This window comes from Dermacentor silvarum, chromosome 1 (assembly GCF_013339745.2).
Source record: "Dermacentor silvarum isolate Dsil-2018 chromosome 1, BIME_Dsil_1.4, whole genome shotgun sequence".
Classification (NCBI taxonomy): Eukaryota; Metazoa; Arthropoda; class Arachnida; order Ixodida; family Ixodidae; genus Dermacentor; species Dermacentor silvarum.
Window position 1 is genome coordinate 22,411,526 of NC_051154.1, and position 23,482 is coordinate 22,435,007.

The window sequence follows — 23,482 nt, forward strand, 5'->3', positions numbered from 1 at the left end:
AACGAAATGGGATGCTCGTACAGGCTTATATATTATACACGATATAAACTGGTGCGACACATAGGCCAAGGCAGACTCCCGTGCTCGGGCTAAGCATTATACGCAGGATGCATATAAAAATGATTATGGCCCCAAATACTTAAGTGAAAAGTATACTTGTATTTCTTACTTTCGCCGTCAGATTCTTAAACAGAGAGGAAACGCGTGCTCACTGCCATTGTAGGCCGATTTAGGGTTTCATTTCTTTTTTAAGCAAGCACCCACGCATGCGAGAGCGACGACTTCGAGCATAGGAGGAGTGCGCGCGCTAAGGAACAGTAATCCGACTAATCTCTCCACGCACGTAAAACGCGTGTTCAGAGCTACCGCAAAATATAGTTCACACGATCAGACTGCATTGAATCCACGCGCTGTTTTGTTCACGCCTGTGAGGATTAAGATACTAGAATATGCATACCCCATTGTACAGGGTCGTCCACTCTTAGTGCGAACACTGCGCAGCGTTGCCACACTCCGCGCATCGAAGCTAGCAGGCGCAAGCGCACAGGGGCTTGGAGGTGGGGCTTCGTGTCGTCTCATGAAGTGCACGAGCGCGCTGTGCTTTAGCAGACAACAGACGGCACAAACACGGCTCACTCGCGCGCTTTACCAGATGACACGAAGCGTGGACGGCCCTGTACATACAACGAGAGAATGAGCAAGAGGCCAGCGTTATCTCCGTTGCTGTTCACTATCTTTTTTCTCGTACCTGGCTTAGAAAAGTGCGCTTCGTGTTCATGTCTACGTGTGTGTGTGTGTGTGTGTGTGTGTGTGTGTGTGTGTGTGTGTGTGTGTGTGTGTGCGTGTGCGTGTGCGTGTGCGTGTGCGTGTGCGTGTGTGTGTGTGTGTGTGTGTGTGTGTGTGTGTGTGTGTGTGTGTGTGTGTGTGTGTGTGTGATAGAGAGATCTCACATGTTTCATGGAAATACCGTAATGTAGAACGCTTGTAGCGTAGTACAACACGTTTACCCTGTACCAAATATAGTGGTCTAGAAAGTCTAGCCGCCGACTACTCCAACTATTGCTCAATTACTGCGACGGAACAAACAGGGCTAAATTTTAACTCCTTAGTCGGTCGCTTTGCCCCTTGCAATTCCATAACAATAAGAAAGCCTGGAACCCCAATTCAATTCCTTTCAGCTTGATGGCACCACTTCAACCCTGTACCTCTAAATTATTACTAAAACGAATTAACGCCCCTGACCACAATTTCTATCATACTGACCCAAGTAAAACTTTTTTCAAATAAAATATAGGCTTAAATAAGCTTTATATGGTGACTGCATGCAAAGCCTCACAATTGACTATACGTCCAACTCTCCAGAACACCTGCTGCTCAGACTATTGGCGGTGAGGCGAGCGGCGCTGGCAGTGGCTCAAGTTCGTACGTTACGAACGGCACGTGGGACGGGGTGTTTCATTGGGGCCTGATAATAGCCCATACAGCATGCAGGCTCGTGCAAAGCGCCGAGACAAGACGCTGGACTCGAGTTCATTCTTGTCCGAGCACAGCTTTCCTGCTGCCCCCCCCCCCCCCCCACGTGAATTGTGAACAGAATGAATCATGCACCTAATTAGCACACGCATTGACCTGTCGGTCTCAGGCGAGCGTGTACGGAGGCTCAGCGTCAGGGCTACAAGAGGGTACAAGGCGAGCTAGGAATGAATTGTGGATATTCGTCTTCCAGACGCTGCGTGGCGCGTGGCATCGGCGAATTATTTTAAGAAGAATATGAAGCAAAAACCATAAGAGGCAGAGATGGATTGCCATTTGCCTGCAGAAAGCGCACAGTGCTTGCCACCCTCAAAGCGTTGGGGATAAAAAGGGCACAACGAAGGAAAACACGGGAGTTACAAAGAGCTGGAAAAGAGAAACGAAGACGCCAAATCAGACGGAGGTGCTGGTAAAGCATTGGATCCGAAAAAGCACGCACTAACTACATCAGTTAAATAACAAAAGGAACATCAAAGGTAGAGATGTCAGCAGGCTACACTTAAAGAATAACAGAAATGCAGAATGCAGCGTTGCTAATGAAACACACTCGAACCACGGAAAGAACAGCTTAGATGTCTGGAATCTCGGAAAACTGGTTAAAATGCAGAAGTTGTGCTGAGCGCTAATGCACGCTTTTAATCATAAGACCTGAGAAGTCGGAAGAGTGAGCAAAGGCAAACAGAAGAACTAATTAGTCTTATTCCAAGAAGCACATGAGAATTGTTGAGGAGAAGGACATAACCTTGCGTCTTTATCTAGAGTCGCTTCACATGCATCCTAACTATGGCAAGTCAACTGAAGCGATGATAATTTGCGACCAGGGCCGGTATTTTGTAGCGATGCCTTTCCGGTAATAATGCCTTTTCGCGCTTATCGCGCTTTGTCAGTGGTCAGAGCGACGGTCCGCACGCGTTATCAACGGGATCAGCCGGCCGTGAGCGGTGGATGATAAGACTAGTATAGAATAAGTCATAAGTCATCGCTACAAAATCGCAGCCCTGGACTGCGATTTTGTAGCGACCCTGCATGGGCCGCGAATAAGTCATAAGTCATCGCGCTACAAAATCGCGCGATTTTGTAGCGATGACTTATGACTTATTCTATACTAGTCTTATCATCCACCGCTCACGGCCGGCTGATCCCGTTGATAACGCGAGCGGACCGTCGCTCTGACCACTGACAAAGCGCGATAAGCGCGAAAAAGCATTATTACCGAAAAGGCATCGCTACAAAATACCGGCCCAAATGGTCAAAATTCTGGGCCGCGATTTTGTAGCGATTCCTTCTCCGATGATATTCCTTTTCGCAATTTTCGCGCTTTGTCAGTGGTCAGAGCGATGTCCCGCCCGCGTTATCAAAGCGATCAGCCGGCCGTGAACGGTGGATGATAAAAGTGGCATATTGACCCTTTTCGCGGAGCAGTTTGTTTTAGAGAAACGAGATGGCGCTCACGGCGGCGCGCCATACCTCTCCTCAGCGACCGCGCACGAATACGAAACCATCACCTTCTACCTTGCTTCTGTGCGATCAGCTGTCGTAAATGCAACTGAGTTTTCGCTAACACACTGTGCTCCAATCATGCTAGAATGAATCATGTGGATTGAAGACTTGTGCAGTAGTTGGCTGCAAAAATAGTGACTGGTATGTTAAGGAATAGAATGAATCTATGTGGCCAAGTTCGCGCACCGCTGCTGCAACTGTCCGAACGTGTTACCGGCACTTCGTGATGTACGACTTTTCTCAAGGATACAGAAATTTGCTGATCCGCCAGACTTGTATCGCTAACCTTCAAAGAAAGGGCTTCATCCCCAGAACGTCGGCAAGAGTGAGTACCACTCGTTAAACAATGACAAAGGGAATGGCGCGGCTTCCTGTCATAGTAAGTTTCGCGCACGTTATCTATACACATCTGTCCCAAATGGCAGGAAAACTTACGCCCACTCTATCGCAGACGTATAAAGAATAAGTGAATGGGCGCACACTTGAATATATGAGCACTGTATACGCACAATAAACGACGGACTACACCGATGGCGCACGAATGGTCGAAGCTGAATGTTTCGTGACGGTCCACAAGACTAAGCGAGTTACTAGCTGTAATATACAGGGTGTTTCAGCGAACACTTTCAAAATTTATTTAAGGTTGCCTGTGGCAGATAGCCCAATTCTAATTAATGAGCTGGTCTACTCGTAGAGGCGGACATTACTTGCACAAAAAAAAGAAATGCATAATTGACTAATCAACAAAAATTCCCTAATTAAGTTTTTAACTAATTACCTGATGGCCCATATTGCAATTTATAAATTGTAGCCGTGGAGTTCGCAAGGCGGATCCACTTGGAAATAATTCTCAGGATGACACCAGTTTCGGGATATTAATTCCCGAACTTTCTGGAGAAATGCATTGGCGTTCGAGTTAATATTGCGCTTCAACGCATAAAGCGACGTTTAGTTAAGAAACTAACTGGAACGCCAATGCATTTCTCCGCAAAGTTCAGGAATTAATATCTCGAAACTGGTGTCATCGCGAAAATTCGTTCCAAGTGGATCCGCCTTACGAACTCGATGGCTACAATTTGTAAATTGGAATATGGGCCATCAGGTAATTAGTTAAAAACTTAATTATTGAAATTTTGATAATTAGTCGATTATGCATTTAAATTTCTTGTGCAAGTTATGTCCGCCTCTTCAAGTCGACCAGCTCACGAACTAGAATTGTGCTATCTGCCACAGGCAACCTTTAAGAATTTTTGAAAGTGTTCGCTGAAACAACCTGTATATTTGCTACAAGGTATTACACTGTACAAAACAGCTATGTTTCAAGCCTTGTGCGCAGCAAGAACAAATCTATCGGAACTGAGCACACCCGCGAGCGATTACGCAGAAAATGATCAGATAGTGGCCGCACCGAGGAACTTCACTGAGTCAGAAACTGACAAGTCACTGCTTCAAAATGTTTGTCGAATAAAGAACAAAGAGCAAAACACACTAATAAGATGACATATATAGAATGAGGATAACAAAACAACATGATCTGATTGGCAAGACATGGTCACATGTACGCTTCAATCACAGTCTCGCGCCTAGATATTGCACTTCACAATCTGCAATATCTAGGCGCGAGACTGTGATTGAAGCGTACATGTGACCATGTCTTCCCAATCTGATCATGTTGTTTTGTTATCCTCACTGTATATATGTCATCTTTCACACATTAAAAGTTAGTTGTGAGTCTGCGCACGTGTTGTCTTTTTCGTCCTCCTTTGTCCCGGTTTCTAGCGCAGTTAAAATCTTTCCAATATGAACTTGAACCAACTAGCCCAACTTGGTGCTCTACCGCTTTTAATCTCATTGTAAACAAGGCTCCCATGTGGAAGCTGAAACGTGAACATTACTAAATCTTTTGTAGTCGGCGTTTCTCTTCAACATTAGGATAACTAGTTCCCTATGTAATTTTTTTTTCGCTTCTTTGTTACGTTAAATTCGCTCAGTTCGCTTTAATAATCATTTTACGCCAAATAGGTCAGAACAAGTCCTTACCTCTCTTTAGTCAGCTCGACGTTTACAACGCGTTAATTGAGAAACTGGGGCCAGGTTGACAAAACTTTTCTTTCGTAAGTTCGCTCTGTCATCGGCTGGTTGCCTTCGCTAATGATATGTCTGGCATCCGGATTGGTTAAAGTTCTTTCTTACGAGAAATTCTAGCGTAAGAAACACGTGTTTGTGAATTGGGGCCCTGAATCTTATAATGAAGTGCTGTGGGCTTAGACCATCAGCAGCGTAAGTTTAAGTGTCTTTGTCGCAATTTTCTTGTATTAGTGATATTGGCTTTCTACTTTAGTAAAGTTATACAACGAACGTTAAGGAACTACCGCGCGTTATCGTGAACGCATCACTGGTGTCATATAAAATTGCCGTCATAATATCAATGTTCAGCACAGAGGTGCAATTATTGTATGCCACTAGCGTTGTGACACACCGCTGCGTTTAATGACGACGACCTATAGGCGTAGGCGAGCATCATATTTACGAATATTGATAGCTTCCCGCTTAAGTAGAGGCGAGCTTGTCAATTCTTAGCCTAGCATTCGACCAGCCGATCATTATTGATGCATTTAAGCATTCAAGCAAGATACATTTAAGGGTTTTTGACGGAAAGCGGAAAGAAGGTGTAATAATATATTTCTATCGAGTGTCACATCGGTTAAAAGCTAGTTAACTGCATATTCAAAATGCGTAGTGGTCGTTATATTTAACCTTTTGTCATTGTTTTTTTCGTGCACCCAATGCACTGTGAGATATAACACTACCGCAGTTCAAGCGTCACAGATTATGGCACGCACGCTTCAATGCAGAACGAACACGTGTTGCGTACAGCTCCTGCGCGAAGGCGGCACCAACGCGAATGGCGAGGTGTGGTAATGGTAGGGCTAGAAACGGCTAGATTATTAAGCGGAATTAAATAACATAAATATAGCTAGCGATTAAAATAATTTGTAACGTCAGTGAAAGAAGTCAGAATTCAAAATGTCACAAATAAACTTCACATTGAATAACATGTATCCGTATAAGGATACGGCAACCAGTGATCCAAAACGAGAAAGCCCTGGGGCGCTATAACGTAAAATGATTCCAAACTGTTTTGATTCCAAATTCCTAACGTCAAATTTACGTAACCACCGACGCAAGCATCGGGCGGTGACCCGCAGCGTTGTCTGAACAACCCAATCAAACACTCTCCTCGTTTATAGGAGGCCACCTTTGTTCACTTTCAAAACCAATAACATTGTCTACACTCAGCGGTTTTTCTTATCTAATTGGCTGACAAGAGGCGAGGAGCACGCTCTAGTGGAGAGGGTTTCGATGGGGCCGAGCCAGCACAGTGAAAATAGATAACCGCATGAAGAGGGTGGTGCCGGCTTCTCCGATTGATCCGCTTCGCCTTACTTAGCTTGCGGTGGCTGGTCGAAAATCGCGGCGGCGTGCAACGTAAAGATAAGAATGCCGCCAAAACGGATCCTCAGCAAGGAAGAGTTGGCAGAGCGATGTATGCATGCCGAAAGAGTTCGATAACGTTTTACTGCCACGCAAAAAGGTCTATCATGCGCAAATAAATACATGCTCACCGGCAGGTTCGAGTAGCGAGGACCTGAGCGATCGGCGGGAGGCCATCTTCTATTCATTTCGGAACCGGGCAGTCTGTGGCTATTCAGAAAATTTTTCAGTTTTGTTCTGCATATTAATGCATTTTTTTAGCGTACGCGTCACTTTGACGTGGTGAGTTTTCGCGGTTTGTGAGGTCGCGTGACAGACAGGCGAAGTGGGCGTAGCCAGAAAACATTGCACCAATAGCAGAGGGCTAATGGTGAAAAGGCGTCGAATCAGGAATGATTATTTTTCTTTTGTGCGGTTTAATCATGCATAGTCAGTGTGTACACGTTATACCAGATGGGGAGCTATCGCGGTTTTCGTGACGTCCGGTGACAGACAGGCGAAGTTGGGAGTGGCCCGAAATGTTTTGACCAATCGTGGAGGCTGATTGCAGAAATTGGAATCAAAACAGTTTGGAATCATTTTACGTTCTTGCGCCTCTGGTTTAAAATAGTGTGAAGTTCTTGTTTATAAAATTTTGGGGTCTTACGCGCCTAATGCCAGGATATGATTATGAGGCACGCTTTATTAGGGGCCTCCAGATTAATTTTGACGACCTGGGGTTCTTTAGCGTTTCAGTGGGTTTCAGCACCACTTAAAATGTAGCAAGACAGCGACGTCGATTAGACCCGGGCCCGGACGTCTGACTCGTTCGTCATCTTTCAGCAACTGAGCGATAAGAGCTCGTGGCTCGTGCTCCGCGCCCCTTCTTCTTCTATTTGCAACACGCCCAAGCACGGTGCACGGCCGCTTTTACATTTTGCCTCCATCGAAATGCGGTCGCCGTGACCTGGAATCGAACCCGCGACCTCGTGCTTAGCAGATCGACGCCATAGCCACAAAGCAACCACAGCTTGCAATGGGGGCGAACAAAAGCGCGATGTGTTAGAGCAATCTGACGTCACCGCATCACTTGCTAGCCATATTTTCATTGCATGTCATTTCATTTACTGTGCCTTAAATACCCGAGGGCGTTACATGAGGGGGCATACATCGAAGTGTTTAACTCAACTTACCCAAAGAAATAGCAATAGTAAACAAAACAAGCAATAAAAATAAAACACAACGGTAAATGACACTCACTAAAATGAAGACAATGGTACAACTATAATTTGCGGTTTCATAGGCTCTAATAATGACTTTAAAAACAGACGTTATGACGGGAATGTATCTTGAGATGGATGGTTAGTTTTTTGCGAAACCTTGTTCGGTCCGAGCGTCAAGCTACGTTGTCAGGAAGTGCGTCTTGCCAGTCTGACGGCTGTCAATTTAATATTTATTTCTTCCTATTTGCAGAGCCCTTTCTTTCCTCGCGTGATCTACAGTGGGTATGCGCCAGCCACAGTTAATCATCATCGTCGTCATCAATCGTTCGAGGGCAGCAGCAGTAGTCGCAGCTGTATCTAGCAGATATGCCTAGGCGAACAGGCGGCAGCCGCGCTCGTTCTCTGGCCTCGACGCCTTCCAAAGAGGGCCCTATGGACGCTCAGCAGCGGGAAAGGAGGCTCAAGACCAACTGCAAGCGTGAGCCCGTCGCAGGCCTTCTGGATATCGGCACCGTGCTCGAGATGCGCAAGATGCTTTCCATCTCCGGTTTGCAGCCATGCCCCGTATTCGTCTACTCCACCAAGTACCGGCTTTCGCGCAACCGTTGGCTCTGGGAGTACGCCAGCTACAAGGGCTACTTCATACATAAGGCAGCGGGTCGCGAGTCCGTGCTTCGCCCGGTCCTTGGGCTGCACAACAGCATCACGGATGTGACAAGTGATTTGATAGTTATTGGCTATAGCCAGAGGCAGCCAACGATCACGGTAAGGTCGCGACGGCATGCGGTGGCTTACTGCCGCATGGCACGCCAGACCTGGCTGCAGCACAAGATGCCGAAGAGGCCTCTAGAAAACTGCCGACTGCGCAGAGGGACCGGAGTCGGATTCGAGCTTCCAGGCGTCGACGAGAAGCACGTCAAGGACGTCATGTCGCTATCCATGGAGGCCTTTCAGCAGCCTCATGACAACGTCGCGTTTCCTGTTTTGTCCGGCCTTAGCCAGCACAGCAGCGACTCTGCGTTCTTCCTGAAGAAGATGCAGGTGCTGAAAAACAAGTGCAGCGGCACAGTGAACGATACAGAATCAGAGTCGAAAGAACGTCAGCTCGTGATTCCGATCCAGTCATGGCCTTGGACAAAACTTGGATGGGCGACGGCACCTTACACAGCCCATGAAGATGACGTGAATTTTGGCAGCGAAGCCCTGGTCGCCCAAAGGCGGGAACTTCACACCTCAGAAGACGTCTCGGTCTGCTTGCTGTATCGTCTTGTCCTGGTGACACACAACATCCTGCAGTACCTTGTCACCATCAGTGTTGGCAGGTCGACGACAGTGAAAGAGAGGGCCGACGAAGCCTTGGTCGTCTCTATCCGGCAGCAGATGACCGACAGCGTGCTGGAAATGTTCCTCGACCCATGTACACAAGTTGTGGACGCGCTGTTTGAAGCAGTGATGTGCCGAGCCGCCACATTGGTTGTCAAAGGGTGCACATCTAAGCACCTGCGCGTGAGAACGCTACAACAGTGCCGTCTGGGTAGCGCCGTCGCATCCTGGCAACTGTCGACACTGCTCCTGACAAGCGTGGGCGAGGCTTTCACCGAGGCCATTCTCACGGAGGTCGGGCACGATGAGCAGACTCGCAGGTACTGCAGCGACTGCTTGAGCCTGATTCCACGGTTCAAGGATGACTGCCTGTACCAGATGTTCCAGGCACTCTCACTGCGCCATCGGAAGGTCTCAATGCTGAAGGCAGCGCAGAACACCGAGCCTGTTGATCCCGTGACCTGTTCGGCCGTGACAATGCTCACGAAAATGAGCATCACCTACGCACTGCACCTATTTCGGACGCAGAAGGTGCTGCCAAAACATGTCTACTTGCACGAGGAAGACCTTGAGGATGACTTCTCAAGTTTTCTGATGTGCCTGAATGGTCTGTTCACCGTGGCCGTGCCCCAACCTCCTACCTCAGTGCACAAACTGACAGACGGTCGGCTCAGGGCATTCATGATGAATATGCTCGTGGCCTACTACAAGGAGGTGGTCGAGCCTTCTGCCTGCGAATCGCAGCAGACGACAGCCTTTGACTAACAACACAAGGCGGTGGCCCCTAGCAGCCGGACGTGAATACACTGGACGGACTTGCATACCGGAGTTACTGTATCAGCAGCGTTGTTCATCGCGCATGGGACACCTTGTCGTGTTTTTGCTGTCAACTGAGAAATGTGGATGGTCATGTTTAACGTGAGCCTTTTTTCCCTGTGTTTAAATGCCACCAGAATCTACAAACATAACAGGACAACGACTGCTGGTTTTAGTTTCAAACTTTTCCATCAAGACTTTTCAAACGGAAGGCACACATACTTTTGTTTCCACAAGACAGCTTTATATGAAGAGGTAGAAGCGCCTCAATAAAGTGACCGCGTGCCGAAATATGCAGTTGTTTCCTTTCATATTTGTTATTATTCGATGTGGCATAACAATGTTTGACTTCAACTTAGTGACTTCGTCAACATTGTGTAAAAATTTGTAAAACTCATGCTGCTACCGCATGTGCTTGAACAACCGAAGGGAGGCTGGGCCTTTGTCAGGTGTTGCAAAACACCTTCAGCCCAATCTTCCTCGGTCTGCAGTGTATACTGTGAACCGAAATAAAAACGTTTGTTGTTGTATAGTCAACCACCATTTTCTAAAATAGGAATGCGTCGCATAAGGTATTAAAAAAAGTGAGACATACAGTCTATATTTTACTGCTGCCGAGCAGACGTGGAGTTCAACAATACTCTCGTTCGAAAAAATACGCTGCGCTCTCTTAACCACATCGATGATTTACTTTAATGGAGGCACACTTATGCAGCATGGCCTCTCCGGGACGGCGAGAAGGAGTCATCTCCTTCCATGCCAATTTTTTTGTCTCCGGATCACGCCAATAGATGATCAAGCATCCATTCACTGTATTAGGACATGCGAAGAAGAGGTCTTCATACAGTTTATATTGGAGTCCTTAAAACCTTCAGTCTAGCGCTAGGAGAGGCGGAATCCTGCAGTATTTAAAGGCAGAGCTGGCTGGAGCAGTGGGGGCGGTCAACTGTTCAGTTGCTCTATTCGCTCCTGCCGGAGAAACTTCACTTGTGCAGCTGGAATCTTCCACTTCGCTTACCTAAGAAGCAGTGACTACGTTTAAAAGCTATTTACATCCTTATAGCTCCATAACACCTCGTTGATGACTGAAACTTTGGCACCTCCTCCTATACAGCATTTCCCGTCAGTGGTTCTACGGAACTCTCGTACTCACTTGCATCAATATAGTCACCCGGGTGCTCATCCTAGCTCTCGGAACCTTTTTAATTTGTCTTATTTTGCCTTCCACTCCTTAAATCCCCCTCCTTAGTTTTTCTTTCCCTGCCACTTCCGCAACATAGTATGTTTTCTCTAGGCGAGAAAATTGGCTTTTCTTTGCAGATACTTCAAAGTAAACTCCGCTCTGATTTCACTTGGATTATTTAGTATGATATTGGCGACGGTGGCTACAGGTGGATAGTTTTCTTTCTTTTTTTTTTTGTTACACTATATTAAATTTTTATAAAGAGCCTATGAGTGATCGTGGAGATTTTGCAGATCAGTTCCTCGGCGAAATGGACAAACTTTACCGCTAATGACGTGAGTTTCAGACGAAAAATAATTTAATGAATTACTTGTTTTAGGACCTTGGGTGCAGTTCAAATAAAACATTTAGAAGAAGTCACACTTTATTACAAGCCCATTTTTTAACTTTGAAAATCGCACCTTATTCAAGCAATTTGTCATCAAATTTCAACGCTCAATTCAGGCAATATTGAAACCGAGCACGCCGGGATTGCAGAGAAGGTGGCGCCGCTATCATATCCGACGCGATAACGCCCCGTGAAGAAGAGCGCAACGGAGGCATTAACAGAGGGCAAACAAGCAAGCAAATAAGCAAACGTCGCGGTTAGTCGCGGTAGGTACTGATACAGCACGCTTGGTCTGGCAAGCATCTGCCGCTACGTGCCGAATTACGATTTTCCGCGACATGCCATCATTCAAATTCGGTCACACAACACGACACGAGGCGTTTCCGCCTGACGTATCCACGGGGCACCCTCGGTTTCGATATTGCCCGCACTGAGCGTTGAAATTCGAAGCTGAATAGCTCGAATTAAGTGCGATTTTCAAGATTAAAAATAAAAAAGTAGGGGTGTATTAAAATGCCAATGCCTCCAAATATGCCATATATACACAACTGCCCCCAAGGTCCTACTAAAAGTTAATTAATAAATTTGTGTTAAATCCTTGACATAGTAAAAGCAGCGGAAGAATTCTATACTGACCTGTACAGTCCCCAGAGTAGCCAAACTACTTTCATTATAAGTAATGATGAACAGGATACAGAGGCTCCTTCTATAACTAGTGATGAAGTTAGAAGGGCCTTGCAAAACATGACCAGGAGAAAAGCTGCTGGAGAAGATGGAATAAAAGTCGATTTAATCAACGATGGAGGAGATATCATGCTTGAAAAGCTTGCGGCCCTTTATAGGCAATGCCTCACAACTTCAAGTGTACCAGAGAGCTGGAAGAACGCCAACATTATACTAATCCATAAGAAGAGAGACGTTAAAGAATTGAAGAATTATAGACCCATTAGCTTGCTTTCAGTATTGTATAAAATATTCAAAAAGATAATTTCCAATAGAATCAGGGCAACACTTCAGTCAGCCAAGAGAACAGGCTGGCTTCAGGAAGAGATATTCTACGATGGATCATATCCATGTCATCAATCAGGTAATCGAGAAATCTGCGGAGTACAATCAACCTCTCTATATGACTTTCATAGATTATGACAAGGCATTTGATTCCGTAGAGATACCAGCAGTCATAGAGGCATTGCGTAATCAAGAGATACAGCAGGCATACGTGAATATCTTACCAAACATCTACAAGGATTCCACAGCTACCTTGGTTCTCCACAAGAAAAGTAGAAAGTTACCTATAAAAAAAGGCGTCAGGCAAGGAGACACAATCTCTCCCATGCTATTCACTGCATGCTTAGAAGAAGTATTCAAGCTCTCAGACTGGGAAGGCTTAGCAGTGAGGATCAACGGCGAATATCTCAGCAACCTTCGGTTTGCAGATGACATTGTCCTATTCAGCAACAATGGGGACGAATTACAACAAATGATTGAGGACCTTTACCGAGAAAGTGTAAGAGTGGGGTTGAAGATTAATATGCAGAAGACAAAGATAATGTTCAATAGCCTGGCAAGGAAACAAGAATTCAGGATCGCCAGTCAGCCTCTAGAGTCTGTAAAGGAGTACGTCTATCTATGTCACCTAGTACGTCTATCTATGTACGTCTATTTAGGTCAGGGGGACCCTGATCACGAGAAGGAAATTTACAGAAGAATAAAATTGGGTTGGAGTGCATACGGCAGGCATTACCAAATCCTGACTGGGAGCTTACCACTGTGGTTGAAAGGAAAAGTGTACAATCATTGCATTCTACCGGTGCTAACATGTGGGGCAGAAACTTGGAGGTTAAATAAATAAATAAATAAATAAATAAATAAATAAATAAATAAATAAATAAATAAATAAATAAATAAATAAATAAATAAAACATAGACTTGAATTTTCCATTCCGCTTCCACCACGGCTTGTACGCCGGGGTCATCTGGCCCTACGAGCGCACAAGGCCTTCACCCAGCCACGTCGAAGTTTGCCTGATGGCCTGGCGTCTCCCGACAACGACGTCGGCAGGAACCGTGCGAGAAAGACTGTAGGGTTTCGGAGGTGCGGGCTTGACGGGCGCCTGCACTCGGCCTCGCAGAGACCTTCACCCAGATCAACGTAGTGCCCGACGACCTGTGGCGTCTCTACCGGCTGTGAGGTGGCGTTCCAACGACCAGACAGCTGCAGGACTTGGATATTCTTGAGCGTCTGACAACGTCGCGCTTCTGTCTTCACTGTGCGGACTTCTGATCAGGAAAAACCTCTAAACGGCGAACTTTTGCCTCAGATTTTTCGTTAAGAATAATTCTGACTTTGACATTGGTACTTTCAATGTATCGCTCTGGCGTTAAACCCAAGAGGTTTTGTTTAAGCCGGTGAAGTTTCTTGCGTTGCCTATTTGTAAGTGAGTTGCCATTGAGGTTTTCCCAACTTACCACAACCACGCTACTCAGAAGTGTTCGTTCTTTGTTGTGTGTTTATTGTGCGTGATCAGTTGCAGCTAGCTTCGTTTCTCTCTGGCACCGAGGCAGAGCCTCGGCTACTAAATAAGACTCGAGTCACTCGTTACAAATGGCGTCGGCGACAGGACAAAGCCAGCTGTAATTTTAACTAAAATATTTGCAAAGCTACAACTGGTAGCCGAGTCAATAAGAATGCCATTGAGTTAGCCCAAATGGGAGTTAGCTTGGGACTCACGGGAGCGGAACTCAAATAATGAGTTCAGAAGGAGCTGACAGCGATCGAAGAAGAAAGGATTATGGAAGAATCGTTTACAAAAGAGCCGAAAGAGAGGCGACCAAACAGCCGTCTTCCTGATTCAACTCTCGACGTGACCCTTTCCGCCCCCTTGTCTTTCCTATTTGTCAAATAAAGTTTTTCAATCAATCAATCTTCTCCTTTCCTTTTTCTCTCTTCTATGTGAGATACTGTGGTTCTTGCCACCTGGTGATTTGTTTTGCTTTTTTATTTTATTTTATTTTTTTATTGTGGCGCTCGGCACGCTCACGCCATTCTCACGCGGCACTTCGTCATTGTCGTCTTCTTCATCGCGCACGAAGCTCGCGCGGCGCTCCAGTCTCGCAATTGTCCTCAACCACGCACGGGGCGATGACCGGACCACGATGACCTTGCGCACATCATAAAACCTACAATTTGCACGAGATATGCTGAGTTTGGGTGTGAATATCTGCTTGTGAGCTAACACACCGCATGGGCGCAAGCAAGAAAACAAACGTCATTCAAGCGTTTGTGGGTTACTCGAGTTTCATCTCAGTCGAGCTACGCGTTATGAAGGCAGCGCAGCGGCTCCTAGGCAGAGGGGGCGTAGCTGGCCACTGAAGGGATACACACTGCTTTGTGTGCACAGATCATAACCTCAAGGGACATGTTAAACCAAATTCTTCACTGGTGGAGCTTACTTAATTGCACTTTGGCGCCAGCGTCATGACTTTATTGCTGCGTCGCCATTTCTCGCTGCAGACAAGACCGTTGTAACCAGCACTCACACCATCGTATGCCTTTGCAAAAGCCAGCAACCACGCAAACGGATTCTCTGAGACTCTTTTTCGTGCTCGCCTGACTTAAACTATGGGCGTCATAATTGCTTTTGTTAGATTTTTTTCCTTGGTCGTATACACGCAAAGGGTAGGTGTGTAAACTATAGCGACCTTAATTAAGACTTCGTCACACTTACCGTGCGTTCAACTTGCAAAATAGTTGACCTACTAAGAGCTATAAACCAAAATTGTTCGTTTAGCAGGCTACGCTGTGGTTAATTTTGTTCTTCCTTATTTTCTTTCTCCTTTATCGCGTTTGTTTTGTTTATCTCATGCATTCCTTAATGTTTGCAGTTTGTTTTAGAATATTGAGATAGCCAGCACTTAGGTGGCCTATTTTTCCACTGCTCATTTTTTTAATAAACAACAAAATTGTTCGTCAGCCCGGTAGCAGTAATCTATAGAAGACGGCTCAACGAAACCTCGCATAAAGTAATGTTTTGGATGCAAACCTTTCAAATTTACCCCAAACTGCTTATGTCTTCACTCTGGTGGGTCCAAACGACAAAATAATACCGCTCCACCGCACTAAGTATCGACGAAGAGGTCGCTGGATTGCGTCCGTTATAATCTGTACATCGACCTGTGTTACGCTACCATAGAGTCGGCTGTGTTCAGTATAGAACAGAGATGAGAAATACAGGCAAGCGGTGTAAGATCGGTAATTACAGAGATAGGCAGACTAACAACTGGGTACGGATTAAATGAATGCGAGCTGGTTCAGCTGTAAAAAATTATTTTACAAAAAAGCGGATCACTACTTTGTACGCAAAGGCGCTGTTTCAAACAATGGACATCGCGAATGAGGTTTGTAATTACAGCTACAGGCTAACGAACTCGTGAAGAAGAGCTTTTCCAAGGACCACTTGGTCCATCATTATAGAGGTTCAATTGCTGCGCAAAGACACAGGGCGAAATCCGAAGTAAAGAAAAAAGAAAGAAAGAAAAACTTTAACGGACCGGAGCGAACGCAAGACCTCCCTTCCGTCGCGCTCGGTCCTGCCTAATCATGCCCCGGGGTGGCTCGCTGGCTGGGGTGCAGTTGAGCGTTAGGTCGCGGGTTCAGTTCTAGATGGCGGGGACGGAATGAAAACACAAACAGTACCAGATGAGTGCCGACCTAAGGTTAATCCGGAACACTCCACTAAGGCGTATCTAGATTATATAGCCCCATGTGTTACTTTGGAATGTCAAGATCAATCAATAAGTCAAGCTTGTTCGTGTTTCCCTACATTGGTCTCTTGTGCCTTCGCGCAAACTGTTTAATGCTCATGACTGTTGAAGTGTTGTAAATGAGTTGCATATATTTGCTGTGGAGCATTGTGATTGGTATTAATGCGGCCTATACCTATAGCGCGGGCACGTCAAGTATGCTTTGCGCAAATGGGAAAGGCAGCTACGACGCACGGCTAGCGTAAATGCGGTCTTCGCTTCTATGCGAAATTGAAACTGACAGGACCGGCGCAAGCTTTCAACCGCTCGGCCTTGGCAGAACCCGTCACGATGCCTTGATAAAAGAAACAAAGATATGGTTACAATAACAGCGGTATTACGGCATTAAATGAGTAATGACTAACTGGTGCGGGAATAGCAAGTTTTAAAAATAAAATCCAATACGCTTGTAGTCGATAAAAAAAGAGCTGGCTTCGAATGTCGGATCTAATGCTGAACCAGATCTGTACACGTTACAGGAAAAAAAGTAACTGATTACAATTATAATTACTTATTTCAAAAATGTAATTGATTACGGTTACCAAATTCCTACCCCACAAAAGTAAGTGAGCAATTTCTAAAACGTAATTCATTACTTTAACGTTACTTTCCTCCGTACTTTTATTAGCCTTGCCCAAGTGCAGTATACAGTGGAACGATCGGGCCAGGCTCTTTCAATGCATCTTCTGCAACCCCTTCACATATTATTTACCTGCACAAGAATTGCTTTTCAAATTATCATTCGGTAATTTTACCTCGATTTCTTGTGAAGACAATTAGGGTTGTGTATGTGTGTGCATTAATTAGCATATTGAAGCTGCATATTTTCAGCCCTATAATACTGTTGGTGGGCTACAATCACAAAAATACATGATATTACGTACAAGAGTGACGTAATATCAGATAGAAACATGCGTTTAAGCCAAGAAGTCATGGACTGCACTGATCGAATAATGTTTTATATATATGCAGGGTGTCCCAGCTATCACGCAGCACGGTTTTAAAAAAGAGGAACGGCGTTACGCGAAGCAAACCTAGTGTGTATTGTTTACAGTACAGTGGAGTTGCCGCCAGTAATTTTTTCGTTACTGAGATTTAATTAGGTAATTGTAATTAATTATCTAACTCGAGAAGTACTGTCCTAATTATCAAAGTGTCAATGAGAAAGTTGTAGAGCAACATGAAAAACTACCGATACAGCTTTCTGTTGCTCAATACGTGCTACATAAAAGTGTTTTTCCGAGCGTGAAAGAAGCCGCAAATGCACGCAAAGTGCCTCGAGCTGCCAGTCGCGCGGCAATTCTGTTTTAGAAAGAAAGAAAGAAGTTGGAGTTCTCGCTGGGTTCCAGCCCCATGCAATATCGATTGATATTTTATACCTGTGACAACTGAATACAGTGAAACAAAAAGTAAAACAAAAGCTTTGTCTCAGTAGCTTGTCAAGGATCAGTTGAGACTCCTTAGCCCAATGAAGACTTTGATCCAAGCTAAACATTCCGCGTGTTTACAGACCGAACTCTCGCGGGAAAACGGGAAGTTTGTGCACTGACTGAAAGATAATTCCGTGCCTCGCTCGTTTTCCTTCGAGTCGGGGTCCGAGTGTCCGAGCCAAGGAAAGCAAATATCAGCAAGGACCCGCTCGCGTGGCCGTGGTGTGACAAGTGGCAATTTCATTTTAGCCGGGTCTCCTAAATCGTTAGTGCAGGCGCCGACTCCTTCTTGCAACACGATACGCTCAGTCCTCGGAGAAAACGTGTCGAAGTCGGCAGCGGACAACGATTTCTACGCAGGCGCGATCGCATAATCAGCGAAGGAGACGACGCCGGAAGGACGGGCGTTGCGCAACAACTGACGGCGAGATTCGCCGACAAGTCACTGCTTATAAAAACGTGGAGAGCCGACGTGCAACAGATCCGGCTAAGGGAGGAATCGCGAGAGAGCTAACCTAAAAAAGATGAACGTTGTAAGGGCTCGAGTGGCGTACTCAATATTACCGCCTTCCGAACTATGAAAGTACACTCTTGCAATTACCGGATGTTGTCGTGGAAAAGTGGGCGGAATTTGCTTACGGTAGGGAACTGGAACCTACAACGTCGATCTGAGGAACACTGGTGCTTTCATGTCACTTTGTTAAACCTCTGGCAGCTTTTCTTTCCTTTTTATTATTATTATTATTTCTTTTGAGTGCCGTGTCATGTAAAGGGAGAATGCGTAGGCTATTCAAATTCCTTCGTTAAATCACGCCAGTGGCCAGCTTTATTTACCAGCCGCGACTAATCAGTGTCGGCAACAAAGAGCGGAAGCCACGTTCAGCGAGCTATAAATGGCATGAAAGGCGATGCTTAAGGTAAAAAAAAAAGAAAAAAAAAACAAGGATAAGACGCCGTATGCCTCTTGGCAGTAATATTCAAACGGCTGTGAGGAGCGCGAAGACCCGTGTTCACAACGAAGCGCTTTGCAAAGAGGACAAAGCGGAAATGTTTATATGGTCAAGTGTTTTTTGTTTCCTATCGACAGATGTGGAAGATGTTGGCGCGCTAATAAAATACTGGCTGCTCCATGTTTCATTGTCAGAAAGTATGATACACTTCTGCATATATGCGCACATTTATAATGCGCACACATAGAGAGAGAGGGAAACTTCATTGCAATAAAAACCAAAGTTTTTTTCAGTATAACTTCAGTACGACACAGTTAATCAACGGAAAACGACCCTAAACGGCACTTCCAGGCAACGTGTTGATAAAAACACTGATAGAACATAAACATATTTATGTATTCATAAAGACAAGCGATAGTGGGCTGATCATCCCCCTCCGCGGTAATGCATCGCCGCTTGCAGTGTGCTTGAATATAACGAAACTCGACCCACCGTGGTTGCTTAGTGGCTATGGTGTTGGGCTGCTAAGCACGAGGTCGCGGGATCGAATCCCGGCCACGGCGGCTGCATTTCTATTGGGGCGAAATACGAAAACACCCGTGTACTTATATTTAGGTACGCGTTAAAGTACCCCCAGGTGGTCCAAATTATTCCGGAGTCTCCCACTACGGCGTGCCTCATAATCAGATCGTGGTTCTGGCACGTAAAACCTCATAATATAATTTAATTTTGGTAACGAAAAGAAAAATACTGAGGAGACCATTTTCTCATTCTCTTTCTTTCTAGCTCAGATAATACAAAACACTTTTCAAAAGTCCATGCAAGAGGCGTTTTGCAAAAATATTAAATAGGAATCGCAGGGCCCCTTCAAGGGCAGAAAGAGCTCGAAAATTCATTATTTCTCTTGAAACTTTGAATTTCTTAGTTTTAGATAGATATGCAATGTTTTCACATTCGAATTTACGCATAAATTTGTCTTTGAAAAATATTAATCAACTAGAAAAAAGTGAGAACTGCATATACCTATGTTACTCCTGATAAGTCATGGAAACCACCATTTGAAACCTATGTCCGCCGCCGCTGAACTGACTCACAGAAGTAGAGCTTTCTTTTTCTTCCTATTCCTTTCCTCACGAATGGTCATTTACACATATCTTCTATTATGAAATTACATATGCAAAAGAAAATTTAAAAAAAGATTTTCTTACGTCGTCTCAGCGCACACCGCTAATGTGCTTTATTTTTTCTCGCGCTCCACTGTGGTACGGTACTGCCTTCTGCATACTTGAAATTCTCTTTTATTACGAAAGTGTAAATCCAATTTTGTCACATGCTCGCAGAGTGCAATTATAAACTTTTGCTGATAGTAACGCTGGTAAATATACTTGAAAAAAAGAAATATCTATCCCGTACGTTCAGATAACACAGCGATTCACAGGAGGTCAGAATTGATCAGCTGTGTTCGAACCAATGTTTCTACAAGAGAATTTGTCTTCGTGATGGCTGACGTAGACAAGTCCATTTGTCTAAATAAACATTGGTTCCAGCCTGAGGTATCCCTTGTTCAAACACTGAGACACGTCTTAGACGCCAACATTAAGAATATCTTAAGTTTTGAAAACTATGTTTCAAAGACAAATGCTAGCTTCAACAAATGCACACTTCAATAATTGCACTCTACGGTAATTAAGGAGACAGAGAGAAAGACAAAACTTTATTGAAAGTACTTGCTGGGGTCAAGGGTGACGGGGCTGGGGGGGGGGGGGGATAAGCTACTTAGCAATGATTATTGCGATAAATTATTAACCATTAAAAACTGCTAATGAAAGTGGTATTTTGCTGTTGTGCAGTACGTTGGGCAAAATGAATAAGTGAACAAGCGATACTCTGTCCTTGCAACCACTTTTTTATAATCCCAACTGTAATGCAATCGCATTTTTTTTTTTCACGGGCAACGCTACGTTAGGGATCACATAAACACTTATATGCAAGGCAAGTGACAAACATGTTACCCAGCGTGGAACAAGCTTCTAATGCACCTCGAAAACAGTTTGGTGTCGTCCTTTCGAGCGTGCTTGTAATTTGGTTATTCTTCGGTAGTTTCTGCGTCGACAGCTCAATGTTTTAGGCAAGCGATATTCGCGTAGAAGATGTATGACACAACATTTCAGTCAGAGAATGGCCTTAGTCACGTCTGACGAAGGTCATTCGTTTCCCGAAATTGGACACCACTGGCGACGTCATCAAAATGTTATTGGCCTTTATGAAGCAACGGGAGTACGACAGCGCTGTCTTCAGAAAGTGACCGCACTCTTGGTGAAAAGAAAAAAATTAAGCAAGGAATAAAAAAGACTCTTCTGTTTGACACGATGCGTTTAGATTCCAACTGATTTCACTCCCATTTTCCGGTGTACCACGCGTGCTTGTAAGAAGTTCTCGAAATAATGTCCAACTGAAAGCGCAGTGCAATTATAGCAAAGACCGCGTATAGCGTTTAACCGCTGTTTGGTGGCTTTATTTTCCACTGCTTCCTCCAGTTGTTCTGCTTCTGTCTTCCCATTTTGTCTCAACAGCTCTGCTGCGTCTGGCAGTATGAAAATAACTAATAAATAAACAAAATATACGATATCGGAGCTCCAGAACCAGCACTCGCTACGAAATGTGTCCAATGCATCTGCACGAACTGGGCTAAAAAGGGCATTCGCCCAGCGCCAACCGAATCAGTCGTGACCTGCACGTTACTCGACCTGGATTTACAAACCCTACGTGCACAAAAAGTGTTCGTAAGAACGAGCTCCAAACAACTGTGATAGCGAACGAAGTCACAGCAATGGTGTCGACAAAAAAAAAAAAAAGAAAAGAAAAGAAAACTACTTGCGCACGCAAAGTTTCGTGAATACTGTCTCTGGTGTGTGTGTATGGCTCTACTCATTTCCACGCATTTTAGAGCGTCTCAACAAACAAGACGATATTTAGCCGGGTAAGCTGCTGAGTCACATTCGGTTTCATTTCAGCGCTGAGTTGCTGGTACGTACGACAATTCACGTGTTGACAGATAGACCAATTGTACGTTCCTGTTTTATCGGGACCTCTAACGTTGACACTGCTCTACGCGTCGCTGACAGCCAGCACCCAGCAGCTGAAATATCCGAAAAGTTTCTTTGGCTAGTTGGTTTATAGAGAAGAGCGAAAAGAAAAACGCAAGTACAAAAGACAAGCGTAAGAACACTGTCCACGGTACGGCCACGAGGGAAAGAAGTCGCATCAAGTGGAAGCATATCACGAGGAATTTGATGTCTCATTCACGTCATGAACCCATGGTCCCAAGCAAAACTCAAACTTTCTAATTTTACGGCGCGACACTTCGAAGGTACAAGTGACGTAGTTCACAGAGTCAGAAGACACGTGGCGAATGAACTTTCCTTTTTGTCCTTGAAGGAGAAAAAAAGAAGAGCAGGGATCGAGACATGGAAATAAAAAAAGTGTTCGGCCAAGTAACGAGAAGGTAAGCCGCGGGCTCACCAGTGTTTTCTCGGGAGACTGGAACGGCGCGTGGGCGACCGGTGGAGGCGGCTGGCGGAACCGACAAGACTGGCGGAGAAGCCGACCGCTGGGGTACAGCCAACCTGCCGGAGCGATCTGGCGAGCGCGTGCGCGCAACGGCGGGGAGTGGCGCCAGCGACGTTCACCGCAGCAACAGCACAAACGACGGCGCGGCACGCATCACGCGTGCGCGGGACTCCAAAGCGGCGCTGCATCGAAGCACCACGCCGCTGCGAGAGGTGTGCGAGGGGAGCGGGCGAGAAACTAGGCCGGGCACTCGTGACGCTCACGGTCTGAAGGGGGAGAGGATGACGCTCTTCCTCCTCTTTACCCACCGGAGCTGGTCACTGTGGCCCGACTCGGGGTGACATGGGCACCCGCTTTTGTTGACGGGCCTCACTCGAGCTCGTTTCGGTCGAGTGCCTCCATTTAAAACTGGTAAATGGTTCTCGATCACCCTCTCGTAAAGGCAAAAGGGGGAGGGGGGGGGGGCGATAAAAGAATGTCAGGGAAGCATGAGACAGCAAAAAAAAAAAAAAACGTTATTCAAAAATATAGTTTCCTCAGTTTGCAGAAATGTGATGAGAGAGATGGAACAGGAGCTGTCAGGAAGGGAAAATACGAAGAGGGCTGCAGGAGTGGTGAGAAGTTGTAAATGTCCGTTTGCCTGGAGCTGTGGGGACCTAGCCGTCAGTTCCGCATTTCCTCCACTGAGAGAGAGAGAGAGAGAGAGAGAACCAAGATTTGATAAAGCTGTGTATAGCTGTCGTTGAACCCTGGTGTTCCCTCTGCTTTATTTCAAGCAGTTCGAACACACATCCTGATTTGCGCGAGCCGGGCGCGTGTGTTTTACGCACTCTCATAGGCGAGTTCGACGCACAGGGAGAACGGGGTTAAATGCGACGGGGTCTTGCTTTCTCCGGGAAATGACAGAAACCATAGCTCGCCGGTCATATGCAAGGGGAGCAGTAAGTCACCACGCCGAATACCCCCAGGCCCCCTTATTCCCCCCTGTTGCACATCCGGCGCTACCAGGACACGCCTCTCGGTGAGTCAGACATTATTTTCAAGCTAGGAAGGAAAGGAGACGGCGCGGTTGGAGGGGTAGCTCAACAGGTGGGCGCGCTCGGAGCCGTATTCGAGTGCGCGCACGCCGGGAAGGAGAAGAGCGCTCCGCGACGGTCGGCTTCTTCTACTGCTCGGTGTCGCGAGAACAGGAACTTGGCTTGGGGAAAAAAGAAAGAAAAGAGAGCAGTGTAGTCCAGGATAATGGAATTTGCTCGACTGTGCACAAACTTATCGTCTTCCCCTCACAG

General features: G+C 45.7%; 2 protein-coding genes across 3 annotated transcripts in view; one reads left to right on the top strand and one right to left on the bottom strand.

The window, feature by feature from the left end:
• LOC119458055 (myosin light chain kinase, smooth muscle-like) overlaps nt 1–22,281 on the bottom strand; it is a 205,612-nt gene extending 183,331 nt beyond the window's left edge. For both annotated transcript variants that reach the window (XM_049665491.1, XM_049665492.1), the window contains exon 1: nt 22,146–22,281. The gene's annotated coding sequence lies outside the window, so the exon portion shown is untranslated. The remainder of the gene's footprint in view (nt 1–22,145) is intronic.
• LOC125944688 (uncharacterized) lies at nt 7,989–10,170 on the top strand. Its single transcript, XM_049665504.1, has one exon. The coding sequence runs from the start codon at nt 8,097–8,099 to the stop codon at nt 9,816–9,818; it is 1,722 nt and encodes a 573-aa protein (XP_049521461.1). The 5' UTR covers nt 7,989–8,096; the 3' UTR covers nt 9,819–10,170.
• Nucleotides 22,282–23,482: the final 1,201 nt, after the last annotated feature.

Bases quoted from the DNA above. Each gene is read 5' to 3' on its own strand.
- LOC125944688 (XM_049665504.1), top strand. From the start codon at position 8,097: ATGCCTAGGCGAACAGGCGGCAGCCGCGCTCGTTCTCTGGCCTCGACG.